The 20,086-nt window shown below is 40.5% G+C and overlaps 1 protein-coding gene across 1 annotated transcript in view; it reads right to left on the bottom strand.

Moving 5' to 3' along the window:
- Positions 1 to 20,086, bottom strand: part of dnajc6 (DnaJ (Hsp40) homolog, subfamily C, member 6) — a 121,609-nt gene that overhangs the window by 83,360 nt on the left and 18,163 nt on the right. Inside the window, exons 2-3 of the mRNA XM_048602075.1 lie at positions 10,465 to 10,603; positions 6,191 to 6,204 (exon numbers count right to left, since the gene is read on the bottom strand). Coding sequence (XP_048458032.1) covers positions 6,191 to 6,204; positions 10,465 to 10,603 — 153 coding nt within the window. The remainder of the gene's footprint in view (positions 1 to 6,190; positions 6,205 to 10,464; positions 10,604 to 20,086) is intronic.

Below are 20,086 nucleotides of genomic sequence, written 5' to 3'. Positions count from 1 at the left end.
TGCTGTGGATTTTATCCCATACCTGTTTCTTAAGCTTTTGTGCAAACTTCCCCTCTCCACGGTTCAATGTCTAAATGGTCCTTGAAGTTTGTCACATGCTGCTTCCTGTTGCTGCTGCTCTTCCCTTCAGGTTTCTCCTGCAGTTATGTGGTTGGCTGGCTGGGCTGGCCTTGTCCTTCACATCTAACACCCCACCGTCTCCAGGCTTCGCTTCAATTGCTTCTTACTGCTTGCCTCCAGTTCACTGTCTGCTCACCATATGCTGCTTTGTTATAGAGTGTGGTCTAAACTTTAAGTGAAAGTGAGCAGACTTTATTAAATGTAACTAGATACAAGGGGTATGAAGAGAGGCCATCTTCTGAAAACTTTATGGATTCTGACTGCAGTACCAAGTCACTACATCATAGCTCCATGTGCGTGTGCTCAGCTATGCTTTGAGTAAAGGCATAGTTAAACCTCTAACCCTACAGGAAGAAAGGAGTACAAGTTTAAATATTTATTATTTATATTTAAGATCTGATATCAGTAATACTTGCTAATTGTTTACTTAATTCTCCAAATGTTCATTCAGCTGCTGGATGTTGTGTTTACATTAATTTGACTAGTTTCAATTGAATATTCACTGGCCTACCTACCATTTATTGTGTGACTATGGAATATTATGGTATAATGTGGAACGTTTCTGTAATGTGTTGGAGTTTTTGGTGCTTGTGCATGCTCATGTATTTGGGATTCTTGGGCCTTTTCTGGTGGTTGGGCATGAATCGTTATAGGGCAAACGGGTGCACATTTTCAAAATGTTGTTATAAGTATTCAAACTGACATTACCACCAAACAAAAAATGTTGAGGTGTTAGCCACTTCCAGTTATTACGTGAGGCACTGTTAATTTTTGAGGTGATTCTCTGCAGCTTTCCCCAGCACTTTTTTGCATCCTATGACGTTGCCGTCCATGAGGGATTCTTACAAAGTTGATAGTGTTGGTTTTCTTTTCCTTATTTGATGGAAAATGTGATTAAAGTAATGTGAAATACTACTTAATTTTGTTAAGAGTAGAAAGACTGTCTCCCGTTGGAAGTGGGAGCAGTAGGTTTTATCATTTTTTTTTTAAAGCTTGATAGATTCATGAAGTGCATTTTATAAATGGCTGACAAATTTTGGAATTTTATTTTTTGCTATTCTAGGATGGCTGTCCCGCCTCTGCTATTTTAGTCTGTGGAATGTTCTGCTTCTGCCATCTTTTCTCTTGTCCAGTTCCAGCAATCCAGTTATTTAATACAAAAAAAGCAGGGCCTGCACTTTGGCCTTCACACAAGAGGTAAGTAACAAACCATTTGAAGTAATTTTTCAGTTATTCTTCCGTCACTTTATGGAGCCAACAGCTCCTATCCATTTTCACTGCTGAGTTTCTTGAGCCCTATGTGGCAATTATGAATTATAAACTGAACTTCCAATTACACAGGAACTTGACTTTTAAAAATGTTAGAGGTGTTCCATCTCCAAGATTTGAAAATCATACACCATGTTACCTGCTAAGGTTAAAAGTAACACCTGGCTGTGGACCTATTTAGCACTTTTTAGTATTTACACTTATTAGCTGACTGCCTCCCACCTGCTACGTGGGAGAAGGGAGGGCAGGCATCATAGTGTTTCTGAGGGATCTTTGTGTCATTCTTTCTCACCTTTCAGACCCTAATAATCTCTTATCCATTTTTACTTAACTGAAACAATTTTCTTTGCTGAAATCATTCTGGCAATATGTTCCATACACCATTAACCTCCTGAAATAACTTCTTCTTCTAAACTCACTGTCCTTGTTTTTAGTGATACTGTCATTGATGATATAATTTGTGTTCATTATGGCAATAGCTCTACCAGTCAGAGTGCAGTTGTAAACCAATCAGCAATCTCTCTCTTAGTATAAAATGTTTTTACATTGCCATTTGCCCTTTGAGTGCAAGAAGAAAAGTTTTTTTTTTTTTTATTGACACAATGTCTTTTTATTTCCAGCAATGCTTAAATTTGCCGCAACTATATTAAGCTCTACCAAATTCGCCTCCTTTGACCTTCTTGTTATCTCCAGTCCCTTCTCCATTTGTCTATCCTTCATGTTAGTCTGCTAGTCTACGGCATGAGTGTAATTCAATAATGGAGCACTAAACTTTGCACCTGCTGTTCCTGTTATGGCCTAGACAAAGCTGTACATAACATTTTTAAATTACATTATTTTTGTATTCTACAACCTGCTATGAAATTCTCAATTCTATTAGTTTAACTTTTTTTTTTTCTTTTTGTGCTTTATGCACACTTCTGCAAATTATATTCTGTACTTGAAAGCCTTGGTTCATCTATTCATCTATAGTTTGTGCTTTTCCATTAAGTGTGTATTCCAACTCCACTTTTCTTCCCAAAATGCATTATTTCATGCTTTTTATCTTCATTAACACTTGTAACCTGTCCATTCTGCTAATCTCTTTCAATTCCTCCCACTTCCTACAGACAAAGGGGGTAGCCATGGGTACCCGCATGGGCCCAAGCTACGCCTGCCTCTTTGTAGGTTACGTGGAACAATCCCTCTTCCGTACCTACACCGGCCCTAAACCCCACCTCTTCCTCCGTTACATTGATGACTGTATCGGTGCCGCCTCGTGAGCTCGAACAGTTCATACACTTCACTAACACCTTCCACCCCAACCTTAAATTTACCTGGACCATCTCTAACACCTCTCTCCCCTTCCTGGACCTCTCTGTCTCCATATCGGGCAACCACCTCGAAACCGATATTCATTTCAAGCCCACCGACTCCCACAGCTACCTAGAATACTCCTCCTCCCACCCACCTTCCTGCAAAAATGCTATCCCCTATTCCCAATTCCTTCGCCTCCGCCGCATCTGCTCCCGGGATGAGGCATTCCACTCCCGTACATCTCAGTTGTCCTCGTTTTTCAAGGACCGTAACTTCCCCTCCTCGGTGGTCGAGAACGCCCTCAACCGTGTCTCCCACATCTCCCGCACCTCATCCCTCACACCCCGTCCACGCAATAAAAACCAAAAAAGAATCCCCCTCGTCCTCACGTACCACCCCACCAACCTCCGGATCCAACGCATCATCCTCCGACACTTCCGCCATCTGCAATCCGACCCCACCACCAAAGACATCTTTCCCTCCCCACCTTTATCTGCTTTCCGAAGGGACAACTCTCTCCGTGACTCCCTTGTCCGCTCCACACACCCCTCCAGCTCCACCACACCCGGCACTTTTCCCTGCAACCGCAGGAAGTGCTACACCTGCCCCCATACCTCCTCCCTCACCCCCATCCCAGGCCCCAAGAAGACTTTCCACATCAAGCAGATGTTCACCTGCACATCTGCCAATGTGGTATACTGCATCCGCTGTACCCGGTGTGGCTTCCTCTACATCGGGGAAACCAAGCGGAGACTCGGGGACCGCTTTGCAGAACACTTACGCTCGGTTCGCAACAAACAACTGCACCTCCCAGTCGCGAACCATTTCAACTCCCCCTCCCATTCCTCAGACGACATGTCCATCCTGGGCCTCCTGCAGTGCCACAACGATGCCACCCGAAGGTTGCAGGAACAGCAACTCATATTCCGCTTGGGAACCCTGCAGCCCAATGGTATCAATGTGGATTTCACAAGTTTCAAAATCTCCCCTCCCCCCACCGCATCCCAAAACCAGTCCAACTCGTCCCTGCCTCCCTAACCTGTTCTTCCTCCCACCTATCCCCTCCTCCCACCTCAAGCCGCACCTCCATCTCCTACCGACCAACCTCATCCCGCCCCCTTGACCTGTCCGTCCTCCCTGGACTGACCTATCCCCTTCCTAACTCCCTACCTACACTCACCTTTCCTGGCCCCATCCCCGCCTCTTCGACCTGTTTGTTTCTTCTCCACCTATCCTCTCCTCCATCCCTCTTCTATCCGCCTCCCACTCTCTCCCTATTTATTTCAAAACCCCCTTCCCCTCCCCCTTTTCTGATGAAGGGTCTAGGCCCGAAACGTCAGCCTCTCTGCTCCTATGATGCTGCTTGGCCTGCTGTGTTCATCCAGCCTTGCACCTTGTTGCCTCTTTAACATAGTTTCTTAGTTCCTCAACACAAGAAATAATAATGCAACATATACCCACATTTGAACTACTTCTTATTTCTGATCTTAAGAAAATGCCGAAAAAAGTGCAGATCAGGTTGAGTTAACACAGTATGGAGCTGGAGAAACACAGAAGGCCAGGCAGCACCAGAGGAGTAGGAAAGCTGATGTTGCGGGTCGGGACCCTTCTTCAGAAAAGGTGGAGTGATTTGTAAAAAGAGTGAACCAGTAGAACTCTGCAGCCATTAACAGAGGCACTGGTAGCATTATCACTGGTAGATGAACAATCGAATTGAGATTCTTGGCTTTGCAGACTGTTTGAGATTCCTTCATCCTGGTTTCTTTCAGCAATGGCTGACTGGCAATATTTGGCGTGAGTAAACATATCTTTTCCACCTGCAATGCAGGAGAATTTAATGGTTATTCTCAAAGCTGTGACCTCCACAACAAGCTAGTCCACATACTAGAACATTGGGCTACTGACAGAGGCCAGAGTTGAAGTTCACCTATTCTTTTGTTGCATATCCTTGAAAAACTAAGGCACAAACATGTCAGCAAAAGATAGCTCCCTGCTGATGGGTTGTTGGGTAGTCAACTTCTCATTAGCTCATCAATTTTTGACATTTCCCCAATTCTGGACAGATGTGACATTTCAGAGCTTCTCTCCAAACAGCCAATTAATTTACATTTGCAGTCACCTTGGCTGTATCAGTGCCCACTGAAAGAATAAGCATTGAAATTAAGATTCAACACGTTCATAATCTGTAGTGATGACACATGCCAAACATGGAAGAAATTTTGCTGTAACTTGCCAAGGCAAAGATCTTCACTACCCTCTATGTGAAAGATAAAATACTGCCAAGTTGGATGAAAGCAGTTTTTGACAATATTCTGGATGCCATTTGGGAGGTACAGATGTGTGTGAATGTTCTTTACTTTTCCAGAAGACTGGAAATAGCATCACCACAGAGTACAAGATAAAGATCTCCCAGAGTGGAAGCAATTATGAAGAAATCCACTCATCTATGGATGTGGAGATTCAGTAGTGTAACTGTTAGAGGTTGCCAGATAAACTTCAAGAAGATGCAACTGAAGATGCCTGAAGTTAACTACATAGCTCATATACTGATAAGGAAAGGTTGGTGCCTTGACTTTGATAAAAGGTGAAACCTGTGGTACAAATGCAGCAAATCAAGGAGATACAAAAGCAGTGTAATGATTTCTTGGATTGAAACATTTAACAAAGTTTTGTCTAATTTGTCATCAGAATGTGAACTCCTCTTCCCCCATGCACATGTTCGATACTAATAACGTGCAGTGAATTTGGGGAATAGAACAAGCAACAGCTTTTACCAGAATCTCAAAAACCAGTGCTCAAGCATTACAGTGTCCAACCAGTCATCCCACAGGGTGATAGCAGCAGGACAGAATTTGGAGCAAACTTTATGCAGCAAGGAAAACTTGTTGCATTCGCAGTGTTATTGCAAACTGAGCAATGGTATGTACAGATGGCATATATGTTGCAAGAGAAAGAATGCCTGGCTATATCTTTGCTTGGAAGCATTTTAAAATCAAGAGAGGGGGATCCCAATTTACCAATATCTGACTTCTGAATGCTTGTACTTACGAGCAAGATCCCATATTGAAGATCCAACATGTCAACGATTACTTGTACTCACCAATGGCTGTTTTATGTTGTTCTGTATTGTATTACAGTTATACACTGCTCCGACATGCATACAAAGCGACTTACAAATGCACCTGGGAGCAGAGCCCATTCATATCCCAGGCACTATTTGTACCTGTTGTTTGGGAGAGACAGTGATGAGAAAGTCTGATTACGAGCTACACTCGGCGCTCATTAGTTTATAGATTCGCCACCCACGAATCTACATTTTGGCGAGTTTAGACACAGACTCCAGCTTCTACCTCCCCTCATCCATCCGGTCTGATCGCGCAAACCTTCACAATAAATAGGCTTTGGATGGTAGCGGCTCTCACTTATCCACAGGAAGTCCATAACCCCACCTCCCACAGATAAGAAGGATTTGGTGTACTACAAAGCATCTTTCCCAAATTCTTACCTGTTCCGAAGCATCTGCAAAAAAAAAAAGGTACTATGTTTGTAGAGGTATAATTTGTAAGTGAAATTCAAACAAAAGAAGCAGATACATATTGCCAATATGTTTCTGCTGCTTCAATCTCTGTTGAGAAGTTGAGAATACTAACACAGTATGAAATCTGCCAGATTCGACGAGAATCAGCATGACATATTCTCGAAGTCGGGAAACCAGAAACATATACTCCATCTGAAAGACAAGCACTTTGCTCTAATCAAGGACTCACCACAAGTGTGACATCCTCCACAGAAGGAACATCACCCCAGCAACAAGCAAATTCCAGATAAATTGCCAACAACAGTTTGTATCAAAAGACATGAATGTTTCAGAAATGAGATGGGGACCGACAAAATTGGGACAGATTAGAATGAGCATTAGTTTTTGTTGTGAGTGATAGTAGCTATGAAAGAGGAGGCTAGAAAAACTCAGGCTTTTTTCTCCAAGCTGTAGATGCTGAGGGGAGACTTGATAGAAGTCTATAAAATTGTGAGATGCGTAGATAGGTTTGACTGTCAGAATCTTTTTCTCCAGAGTTAAAATGTCTAAAACCAGGCAGCATGCATTTAAAAGGTAAGAGGAGCAAAGTTCAAAGTTCAAAACGGGACATGAGGGGCAAGTTTCTTTTAAAAAAAACAGAATGGTAGGAGTCTGGAATGCACTGTCAGGTTTGTTGGCGGATACAATAGGGGCATTAAAGGGACTTTTAGATAAGCACATGAATATGCAAGGAATGGAGGGATATGGACTAAGGGCAGGTGGAAGGGATTAGTTTAATTTAGCGTTATGTTCAGCACAACATCATGGGCTGAAGGGCTCGTTCCTATGCTGTACAGTTCTGTGTTGTACGAAAATTTATGAACGGTACATTTAGTAACATTTAAACAGACTGGTGCATGCAAATTGTTTGGTTTTCTCCATGAAAGAGGAATATTTGGAAGGCAACTGCATACAGTAACCTGCCAGTCATTCAAGCTCTGTTGCAAGGGCTTTCAGTCCACAGCAAGATGACATTGAAGATGATAATGCATTAAACCACAATACAGCATCCATCAGACTGCATCAGGCAGAGATCAATGACTTTAATCAAATGTACCAGATAACTGATAACACCTGAAAAACAGCCTTAGAAACAAGCACTTGCTTTAGAGAGAGAGGAAACATTAATAGCAAGTAAAAAGACTGCTGAAATGAACATAAAATGAAGGCAAAGGATGAATGCAACAAAAGCAAACACAACTTGCTTGTGAAACTCAGCAGGTCTGTCAGCATGTGTGGAGAGCAAGCAAAGTTGACAGAGTCTGGCAATTCTTCAAACTGGACTCAGACTTGAAATGTCAACTGCTTTCAGATCTCCAGCATTCACAGTTCTTTCCTCTATTTCAATGCGATATCTGCAATGGCTTTACCTGTAAACTAATCTTCTTCCAAAATATCAAACACAGAATAATTTTACAGATATAGTAATACCTCCTGTGGCATTTCTTATAAACACCCTTCTGTATACATCCATTGATGTATACATCCAGTTTGTGACTTACATACAGCTTGATTATTTTAGTTAATCTACAGTTCTGCACTCCCAGAAACATGAAACAATAATTGACCCTATTGAAGTAGATCACTCTCCAACTAGCCTGTCATCTTCATAAACACTTCCATTCATGTATACAACTGACATCTTAACTATTCATAAACATTATGCTGCCTTTTCTTTTCATTTCATCAAATGGTTTGTTCTGTATAGGAAAATAGTCCTATCCAGCGTTATAATTCCCAGATGTTTTCAGACTTTAAACTTAGAACCAACTGCACTTGAAACTCTTCTTTTTCACTAATCTGATGAACAATCATTAATGAACAATGGAATTCCAATTGCTAGAAATTTCTTATACACAGAAGGCTGGGAAAACAGAGGGCAGAAAGTGTTATGGCTATATCCAAATGTGGCTCTGAGCAGCAATAAAACAGCAGCAAGGTCTTCTACCCTCTGAGATCATGTTGGCAGGGACAAAACATGTGAGGTCATCATACCAGCTGGTACAGTTTCCATAGAAACTCAACTTTCACAAAGCAATTAGATTTTCCAGTGACTGTAAGCATCACAGCAGGATTTAAAGTTTTACTTTTTTTGCAAGTAGAAAGGAACAATAAATTTTTTGTAGCTTATTCTTTCAACTAATGAACTGAACTGCCCCTTTTACTTTTAACAACTGAAAATCCCACTCCACATTTAGATATACATTATTCCTCAAATAAACATTCAAATCTCCCACAACCACTCCAGAAGTTCCTGAGCATTCCTTCCATTCTGATAAATTTTAGCCCATCAGCTGTCTTTCACAGCAAGTGACTTTCCTGGATATTCACCCGTTAGCTCAAGGTAAGTGCATCTTCCAGCCACATTATAAGTCTTCATGAATTTGGTCTTCTCAATTCACATGCGAGCTCTCACCTAAGTTGCTGCACCGTGAACCATTGGGACACCTTATTCTCTCAGATCCTGGCAGATTGACCTGCCTGTGAAATTCTGAAGTACCTTTTAGAAGAAACTTGCAATAAAATTGTAATAAATAAAATGGCTGCCTACACACCCTTTTCCTATAAGAAGCCTAGCTCCAAGGCAGTGTGAATAACATGGGCCTTCTATCTAGGTAGGCATGCTGTTTATTTATCCAGGAGACTGCCAACTTCATTCTGTCCTGAAATCAAATAAACAGTTAAAAGTATAACCAAATAAAAGCCTGACATTTTCAGAAAGATGTTGACACTTTGGCAACTAATTATCTGTAATCAGCATTGATTCTTCTGCCACTGCCACCACATCATGAGCACATTACACATTCTTCCAAGTGAAGTAGCCTGGTGTGCCTCTTTAATAATCAAACCGTCCAAAGTTGCAGTAAGCAGAAATCAGAACATGTCATGTGATTGGTTTTATTTCTCCATATTAACCCAACTTAAAAACGCTCTCAAAAATGTAACCCCTTAAATGCATGTATTTGTAACATAGCTCAATTTACTTGAATGAACCACAAGACAATATAAAGATCTGCAAGATGAGGTAGTGTGCAAGTACAGATTACTGGACATTTCCCACTTGTGTTCAGAGTGGCATCGCAAACAAATTGCAAAGGGCTAACGCTCAAGGCTATAAAAAAAAATTGATCAACAGAAATTTCATTTGTACTTCACATTTCATATTTCTAAAGTCAGAAGTGTTTTATTGAAGCTAACTGTAATTTATTACACCTATTACAGTCAATTACAAACTCTGCCATTTTCAAAGCGTGATAAACTAGTGAGTACCAATGAAGGCACAGTGGCTCAGTGGTTAGCACTGCTGCCTCATAGCACCAGAGACCCGGGTTCGATTCTACCCTCGGGCAATTGTGTATGTGGCGTTTGGACATTCTCCCTGTGTCTGCATGGGTTTCCTCCAGGTGCTCCAGTTTCCTCCCACAGTCCAAAGATGTGCAGGCTAGGTGGATTGGCTGTGCTAAATTCCCCCATAGTGTTCAGGAATGTGTAGATTCATTGGGTTATAGGGGGATGGGTCTGGGTGGGATGCTCTTAGGGTCGGTGTGGACATGTTGGGCCGAAGGGCTTGCTTCCACACTGTAGGGATTCTATGATCTAATGTTTGTTCTCATATAGTTATGAGAGATGTAATCAGATACTGTTATCTTTCTATTTAATTTCCAACATAGTTGGTCATATAAGCTTATGAGAATGGAATCTACAGTCAGTATCAGTTATTCAGAAAAAAAAAAATCATATGCCATGGCCCACTACTTGAGAGTTTATTGTTCATTTGCCTATTTTAAGGCAACTTGCTGGTTCAGTGCTTTAGATACAGTCTTCCCAAAGTATAAATTTACTCAATTTCAGAAGAGATGAGGAGCTTCACGCGACATGCCCCAATTGCTGGTGTACCAAGATAGGGTTCTTTAACGTGATTTCCCAGATCATACTATGGTTAACTAGATGTTATACAGGAAATGGATGCACTCTGAATCATAGGAGGTCATTCACTTACTGGAGAACCCAAGAAATAGTGTGTAGAAAAACCCAAATACACCATATTAGAAGATGAATAGATATATGGCAATTTTTCCCTATGAAGAACTGTGGGGAAAACAAACAAGATAAGTTCATGCTGGAAATTTAAAAACATATGAGCGAGATACAATACATTGAGACTATTTATTTCCACTGCAAATTATTTCACAACAGCTTACCTTGCTACAGATTGTATCACCTTTGTTGAGGTGTCTTTAAGGTTGTCCTTTAAGTTGCTGAAAAGTCGTCCCGCTCCTCCTTTTACCATGTCCAGCAGTCCTCCCCCAAATGTGGGTTCCATGTCTGGAGAGGAGGTGCCTAGTAAAAGCAACAAATGGTTAATTTACAGGAATAAGTTTGAAAATCCAGTTCCAGCAAGATAGGTAAAGTCCAAAATATTACAAGAACTTTAAATAATGTACTTATATGAAAAAACTGTTAAAAAAAAAAAACTGAAGTTGGTGTTGAAATGCAATCCAAAAAAATTTGCTTCAGAAAAGGTAACTAAAATGGTGGCTTGGCAAAGTGCGGAAGCTGGACAATGGCATGTGTAAAAAAAAAAAAAATCACTTTCCTAATTTTGTGTTAAAGCATTATTGATCAAATGACAAGTCAAACTAAAATCAGAAGAAAAATGCTCAAGAACAAGTGAAGATGCTGAAAGAGCAAAATAATTTTATAGAACTGCTTTTGATTAAAATTTGGGATACTTGTACAATCATTAAATGCAAGAAAACAAAAGTACGAAGTTTCCAGTACAACGATAGAAAACATTTACTTTATTTGGTAGTACAGAACTTTAATTTGACTGATGAAAGAGACATGGTGTTGAAGTGTCTCAGTTTGCACGTACTAAGACAGAACTGCAAATTGCTGCTCTTTGAGAGACTCCTTGCTATTATTGCACCATGTCCCATATTAGCAATTATGCTATTTATGCAACAATCTATCCAATACCAACATATTTAAAGCAACATAGTCAATTAAATAAATGTATTTGAAACTGACCAAATCTGACGTCTCGTCGGTGGTGCAATGGACTATAGTCATGTCCTTTCCCCTCACCAATTTGTATTCAAATACATTCCAGCCCACCAAAGGATTCTCCCTGGGGGTTGCCCCTTCTATGTGAAATGAGTTTATGGCAAACTGGATTTCTTCCTATGATACCAATTTTGCAGGATATAACTATTTGTAAACAAGGTTACTAATTTTCATAGAAATGGCAAGGGTTACAAGCAATCCGATTCAAGAGCAATAGCTACAAATCTATGGTTAATTACATCTAATTGATCAATGTAAATCAATGGCCTTGCTTAAATATTTATATTTCTTTGAAAAGTAATGAAATATTCATCCAGAACAAAATATTAGGCCTCCACTTCAATGCAAGTGTTACCTTGATAAGTTATCAAACTATTTGTAATTGGCAAGACAATTCAATAGTTCAAACATGCATAATAGTCATTAAAACAACGATTTTTGTCAATGCAAGTTCACAGCATCATAATAAAAGTCTTGTGCTCCTAACAGTCTAGACAAATATGTTTATTTTTGGTAGAAATGAGAAACTCCCTCAAATGACAATACTGAGCTTTCTACACTGTTGGACTATTCTGACATTCACTGGTACAATATTTCAAATACTGTACAGAAGGAAGCCATTCAGCCCATTGTGCCAGTGTTGGTTTTTTGAAAGAGCAGTCATGCTTAGTCTCTGAATCTACTCTCCCCACCCACCGCCCCATTTCTTCACTAAATAACTGTCCGACTCCATGAATCAGTTTTCACTACCTTTTCACTCAAATTGGACTGAAATGAGAAGATCAGAGGGGTTGTGAGAGTTTTAAGAAGTTAATTTAAAATCTATGGCTTCTGATTGTTTACCCAAAAGCCAGAGGGAATGTGTGTATTTATTCTAGTAAAAATCTCAATTTTTAAAACATATTAGACTGACACATAACTTTTTCTATTTGAACAGTCCTAACTTTTACACAGCTTATTGTATCAAGAAATCAAAAATCCTGACAGCAAGTTTCTTGTCAACTCCATCTGTCCTCCTTTCTAAAGGTCATCTTTATAATTCAACCCACAACACTAAAACTAAGGCCTAGATACAAACCAAGTTCTACATGATCTCTATTTTACGTTTGACGCCTGTATTTATAAACCGAAATAACCAATAAATTCATAATGGAGCTAAACAACATATCTATAGGTACCAGAATTAAAGATTTGTATAGAGACACACCAGGGTCATTCTGCTTACCTACAATTTTCAAAATGTTGAAGTTTTCAACTATTCTTATCATGACTGCTGTTAAAGTTTCCTATCATCTGCAAACTTTAAACTGCTTCTCCCTTCAGCTAAATCTGGGTAATTTATATTAAAGAAAAACAGAGAGAGTAACAGACTCAAAATTAACCACTGGTGAAACAGCACGGCAAAGTATATCCCAGTGATCCTTTACCACTGTTTCTCATCAATGAAACAAGTCAGCATCCCTGCCACCATTCTCTTAATTTCATGGGCTTCCTTGCACTTAAACCTCCTGTGTGGTACTTCTGAAAGTCTAACACATATTCACTGCATTATCTTTCTTCATTCACTTATCCTGGTACCTCAAAGGATTTAATCAAATTAATCAGACACAATTCATCTTCAATTAAATCCATGCTGGCTGTTAACCCCTGTCTTTAAAAATTCAAGTTATTTTTTTGCCGTGGACACCATTTTCCCATAATTTCTCAACCACTGGTAAGCTGGCTGGCCTTTCGTTTCCTGGGCTGTCACTCTCCCCTCTCTTGAGTGGTGGTACCATTAGAAATTCATCAGTCCTCTAGCACCATGCATATATCCAATGATGAAAACTGTGGACAGAGGAAGGAAAATAGTCCATACACACTGATGCCTGTGTTGCTGGGAGTATTTGAACTGTGGAAATCAGTGCCTTAGAATCAGAATTTGGAATTTTAAAAATCAAAATATATAGCCTATGTAAATGTTATATAGCACCTTTAACATGGGCTATATATGGTTTATAAAATTAGGCACATAGCACCTTTTATAATTTCAGAACATCCAAAAAATTTCATCAAGTGTGGTATTCTAAACAGTAGAGTTGCAATGTAGTACATAGGGTCATGAGTTTGCATACAACAGCCCTCATCACAGTTTGATAATATAACCAAATTGAGATTTTTTTTTGGATGGAGAAGTTTAAACATTGAACAAGGCACCAGGGAGAAACTTCTGTTCCTCTCTGAAATAGTGGCACAAAATCTTTTAGATCATAGGACCATTGGATACAAGAGCAGAATTAGGCTGTTCAGCCCTTCTAGTTTGCTCTGCCATTTGATCATGGCTGATATGTTTCTTAACCCCATTCTCCTGATTTCTCCCCATAACCCTTGAGCTCTTACCAATCAAAAAACTCTCTCCATCTTAAATATACTCTGTAACAATGAGTTGCACAGGCTCACCACAGTGACTGAAGAAATTCTTCATCTTAGTTCTAAATAGTCATCTTTCACTGAGGGTGCCTTCAGGTCTCTGCTACTAGTGGAAATATCTCCTCCACATCTAAATAAAAACCGAAAGAACTGCAGATGCTCGAAATCAGAAACAAAAAAAAAGTGCTGGAAAAGCTCAACAGGTCTGGCAGCATTTGTGAAGATAAATCAGAATTAACGTTTTGTATCCAGTGACCCTTCCTCAGGGCATCCAGTCTGTCCAGACTTCTGTATGTCTGGATTCTGTAATCTAAGTTTCAAATCAGATTCACCTTCCCCCATCCCCTATCATCCTTCTAAATTCCATGAAGTATAGACCCAGAGTCGTCAACTGCTCAGAGTACGAAAAGCCCTTCATCCCCTGGATCATTCTTGTAAACCTCCTTTGGACACCTTCCAATGCCAGTACAATCTTCCTTAGATAAAAAAGGTCCAAAATTACTCAACATTCCAAATGGGGTCTAACCAGAGCCTTATGCAACCTCTGCAGTGCATCTCTGCTGTTCTTTTCCAGCCGTTTTGAAATGAATACTAACACTGCACGTCTTCCAAACTACCAACTGAACCTCCATGTTAACCTTAAAGAGAATTCTGAACTAGGACTCGCAAGTCCTGTCGTGCTTCATGTTTCCAAATTTTTCCCCATTTAGAAACACCTACACATCCATTAGTGCTACCAAAGTGCACGACCTCACAATTTCAACTGCAATCTAACCTGCCATTTCTTTGCCCACTCTCCCAGCCTATCCAAGTCCTTCAGCAGCCTCCCTGCCTCCTCAACATTACCTGCCCCTCCACCTATCTTGGTGTCATCTGCAAACTTAGCAACAATGCCCTCCGTTCCTCTGTCCAGATCATCAACGAATAGTGTAAATAGCTGTTGTCCCAACATTGATCCCTGTGGAACTCTACTAGTCACTGGGTGACATCCTGATGGAGATTACTTTAATCCCACTCACTCTCTTTTGCAGTCAGTCAATTCTCTATCCATGCCAAGGCCTCCCAGAAATCCAAACAGATGACATCCACAGATTCTCTTTGGTCTAACTTGCTTGTTACCTCCTCAAAAGAATTCTAACTTATTTGTCAGGCATGACATCCACATGTCAAAGCCGTACTGACTCAGCCCTGTTATACTGTGCACTTCCAAGTACTCCTTAATCTCATCCTTAATAATGGACTAAAATCAACGACTCAGGTCAGGCTAACTGCCCTACAATTTTACGCCCAACTGTGAGATGGATGGAGCTATGGTTTATTATCTCAAATGAAAGACAGAATATCTTAAATTCAACAAGTGCTATACTATATTACTCAAGTCAGGTGCAGTATTGTGTTCTGTTTAAGTCTCGGAAATGGAATTTGAGCCCACAAATTCATTTGACTTTTTTTCTATTCATGGATAAAGGAGTATAACAGGCTAGGCATGTATCTATTGACAATTCTTAATAACCCTTGATGTGGCAATGGTAAGCTGCCTTCTTGAACTGCTATAGTCTATTTGATGAAAGTCAACCCACATGCTGTTAGGGAGGCTGCTCTGGAATCTTGACCTTGTGACAATAAAGGAATGGCAATATATTTCAGGAAGATGAGTGGCTTGGAAGGGAATTGCAGGTAGTGGTGTTCCCAGGTAGTAGCTACCCTTGTCTTCGAGATGGAAGTGATTGTGGGTTAATAGACCATGGTGAATTTCTGTAGTGAATATTGTAGATGCTCAGTAGCAGCAGTGTGCACCAGTGAAGGAGGGAGTGAGTATTTGTGGACGTGGTGCCTATCATAAATAACTAAGTGTCAAAAATAGAATGAACAAAGTGAGCATGTACTATGGGATTGGGGTATCATAACTATTACAGAAACCTGGCTGAGAGAGAGAGCGAGAGAGAGAGAAAGAGATGGACAGGAATAGCAGCTCAATGTTCCTGGTTTCAGTTGCAATGGGAAGGATAGAAAGGGAGACAAGAAAGGAGGGGGAGTGGCGTTTTTGATTAAGAAATCATTACTGCTCTAGAGAAGATATTTCTGAAAAATCACCCAGTGAAAATGTGGGTAGAAATAATGAGAGGGGTAAAAAGCATCACCTTGATGGGATTGTAATACAGGCCCCCTAGTAGTGAGACAAATTGAGAAACAAACGTGTAGGGAGATCTCAGGTATAGTAAGCATAATAAGGTTGTAATATATGACGATTTTAAATTGTCAAAACATTGACTGGGGCTAAAGGTGTTAAAGGTTTGGATGTGAAGAATTTGTCAAATATGGTCAAGACAATTTTATTTAGTAGGAGCATCCATATATTAATAAAAGGAGGAGTAAAAACTAAACCTTCTTTTAAGCAATAAGGCAGGGCAGGTGACTGAAGAAAAAGTGGGCGAACACTTTGGTTCTAGCAATCATAATTCTATTAGTTTCAAAATGGTTATGGAAAAGGATAAGTCTTCCATAAAAGTTAAAATTTTCAATTGGAGGAAGGAAAATTCTAACAGTATGAGTCAAGAACTTTCAAAACTGTATGAGGAGTAGACTGTTTGCAGGTAAAAGGACGTCAGACAAGTGGGAGGCTTTCAACAGTGTGATGACAAGAGTTTAGAGGCATTATGTTCCTGTCAGAACGAAGAGCAATGCTCATAAGAATAAAGAACAATGGATGAATAAAGACATTGAGGTTCTAGTCAAGAATGAAAGGGAATCTTATCTTTGATATAGACAACTGGGTACAAATGAATCTCTTAAAATCAACAGAGTTTAGAGGCATTCTTCAGAAGGAAATCAGCACAGGAAAGAGGGGATACGAGATACCTTTAACAAATAAGATTGAGGGTAATCCAAAGAAATTCTACAAATATATTAAAAATAAAAAAAAGGGTAACTAGAGAGGGGGTAGGGCCCGTTAAAGATCAAGGAGGTCGTCCTTTTGAACCCCAGGAGATGGAAAATATTAAATGAGTATTTTTCCTGTTTTTAATGTTGAGAAAGAGAGGCTACAGGACTCTGGGAAATAAATATTGATGTTTTAAAAACGTTCATATGACAGAAGAGGAAGTTCTGGAGGTCTTATAATATAAATATGGATAAATCTCTGCGACCTGATCTAATGTATCCCAGAAAGCTGGGGAAATAAAGGAGAAAATTGTGGGACCCCTTGCAGAACTATTTGCATCATCTATAACTACAGGTAAGTTCCCTGATGACTGAAGGATGGCTAATGTTGTGCCTTTCTTTAAAGGAAGATTTTAAGGAAAAACATAGGTAGATAGGAGCAGGAGGCCATTTGGCCCTTCGAGCCTGCTTCGCCATTCATTACAATTACCATCCAACTCAATAGCCTAATCCTGCTTTCTCCCCATAACCTTTGATCCCAAGTGCTATATCTAGCCACCGCTCGAGAATATATTCAATGTTTTGGCATCAACTATTTCCTGTGGTTATGAATTCCACAGGCTCACCAATCTTTGGGTGAAAAAAAGGTCTTCTCATCTCCATCCTAAATGACCTACTCCGAATCCTCAGACTGTGACCCCGGTTCAGTATACACCCACCATCGGAAACATCCTCCCTGCATCTACCCTGTCCAGTCCTGTTAGAATTTCAAAGGTCTCCGAACTCCAGCGATAACGATCCTAACCCAGTCAGTCAATCTCTCCTCATACATCAGTCCCACCATCCCCCAAATCAGCCTGGTAAACCTTTGCTGCACTCCGAGAGCAAGAGTATCCTTCCTCAGAAAAGGAGGCCAAAACCGCACACAATATTCTAGGTACGGCCTCACCAAGGCCCTGTATAACTGCAACAACCCATCCCTGCTCTTGTACTCGAAACCTCCCACAATGAAGGCCAACATACCATTTGCCTTCTTTACCACCTGCTGCACCTGCATGCTTACCTTCAGTGACTGGTGCACAAGGACACCAGGTCCTGTTGCACACTCCCTTCCCCCAATTTGCAGCCAGCCATTCAGGTCTGCCTGAATCCTTCTCGTTTTTCCTTCCGAAGTGAATAACCTCACATTTATCCAACTTATACTGCATCTGCCACTGATTTGCCCACTCAGCCAACCTGTTGAGATCATGCTAAAGGATCTCTGTATCCTCGTCACAGTTCACCCATCACCCAACTTGGCACCATCTGCGAACTTTGAGATGTTACATTTTGTTCCCTTTTCACAATATAGATTAATCTTTTGGATTAGCCGAGGTCCCAGCAATGATCCCTGTGGTACCCCACTAGTGACTGCTTGCAAATGTGAGATGGACCCATTAATTCCTACTCTTTGTTTCCTCTCTGCCAAACAGTTTCCTATCCATCTCATACACTTTAATCTTGCACATTCATCTCTTATGTGGGACGTTGTCAAACGCTTTCTGAAAGTCCAAATATACTACATTGACTGGCTCCCTCTTGTCAACTCTACCAGTTACATCTTCATAGAATTCCAACAGATTTGTCAAGCATGATTTCCCCTTCAAAAATCCATGCCAACTCTGTCTGATCCTGCCACTGCTTTCTAAATGCTCCGCTATAAAGTTCTTGATAATAGATTCAAAATTCTCCCCATTATTGATGTTAGGCTTACTGGTCTATAATTCTGTTTTCTCTATACCTCCTTTTTTGAATATTAGAGCGACATTAGCCATCCTCCAATCTGCAGGGACTGTGCCAGAATCTATAGAATCCTGGAAGATGACTACCATTGCATCTACTATTTTTTACAGCCACTTCCTTAAGTATCTGGGATGTAGATTATCAGGCCCTGGGGATTTATCTGCCTTCAATCCCAATTTTCCCCACACCATTTCTCTACTAATATTGACCTACCTCAATTCTTCCTTCTCATCAAATCTTGCATTCTCCAAAGTTTCTGGTACTGGATTTGTGTCTTCTTTTGTGAAGACAAAACCAAAGTATGTATTCAGTTGCTCAGCCATTTCTTTGTCCCCTATTACACATTTCCCCAGTTTGTCTGTAGGGGACCTACATTTGTCTTCAACAGTCTCTTTCTCTCTACGTACCAATAGAAACTCTTACTGTCAAGTCTCTATGTTCCCTGCAAGCTTACTTTTGTACTCTATTTGCCCCTTCTTAAATCAATCCCTTGGTCCTTCTTTGCTGAATTCTAAACTGCTCCCAATCCTCAGACATATTATTTTTCTTGGCGAATCTGTATGCTTCTTCCTTGGATCAGATACTATCTCCAATTTCCTTTGTAAGACATGGATTAGCCCTCTTACCCATTTTGCTTTTGTGCCAGACAGGAATAAACAGTTGTTGCAGGTCCCCCATGCATTCTTGAATGTTTGCCATTGCCTACCTACTGTCATCTCTTTAAATAAATCTCTCCAGTCTATCAAGGCCAAATCACACTTTGTATCTTCATAGTTTCCCGGTTTTAAGATTCAGCACCCTAGTCACCAAAATCAACAACCTCACCCTCAATCTTGCTAGAATTTTTTTTTAAAAAATCATGTTGTTACAGTCACTCTTCCCCAAGGGGTCTCGCACAGCTAGGTTGACAAAGACCGAGTGCTGTGTAATGAGAAGGAATCAAAGACAGCCTGCTCTCTAGGTGGTTTCTCCACATATTAGTGAAGAAAACCATCCCATATGTGAAGGGTAGGTCGTGCCTCACAAACCTTATTGAGTTCTTCAAGGTGACCAAACAGGTGGATGAGGGTAAAGCGGTTGATGTGGTGTATTTGGATTTCAGTAAAGCGTTTGATAAGGTTCCCCATGGTAGGCTATTGCAGAAAATACAGAGGCATGGGATTGAGGGTGATTCAGCAGTTTGGATCAGAAATTGGCTAGCTGTAAGAAGACAGAGGGTGGTGGTTGATGGGAAATGTTCATCCTGGAGTTCAGTTACTTGTGGTGTACCTCAAGGATCTGTTTTGGGGCCACTGCTGTTTGTCATTTTTATAAATGACCTGGATGAGGGCGTAGAAGGATGGGTTAGTAAATTTGCGGATGACAAAGTCAGTGGAGTTGTGGATAGTGCAGAAGGATGTTGTAGGTTACAGAGGGACATCGATAAGCTGCAGAGCTGGGCTGAGAGGTGGCAAATGGAGTTTAATGCGGAAAAGTGTGAGGTGATTCACTTTGGAAGGAGTAACAGGAATACAGAGTACTGGGCTAATGGTAAGATTCTTGGTAGTGTGGATGAGCAGAAAGATCTCGGTGTCCATGTGCATAGATCACTGAAAGTTGCCACCCAGGTTGATAGCGTTGTTAAGAAGGCGTACAGTATGTTAGGTTTTATTGGTAGAGGGATTGAGTTTCGGAGCCATGAGGTCA

Source organism: Rhincodon typus, chromosome 10 (assembly GCF_021869965.1).
Source record: "Rhincodon typus isolate 14 chromosome 10, sRhiTyp1.1, whole genome shotgun sequence".
Taxonomy (NCBI): Eukaryota; Metazoa; Chordata; class Chondrichthyes; order Orectolobiformes; family Rhincodontidae; genus Rhincodon; species Rhincodon typus.
The sequence above is the reverse complement of the archived record's forward strand: the minus strand, read 5'-3'. Positions and strand labels throughout refer to the sequence as shown.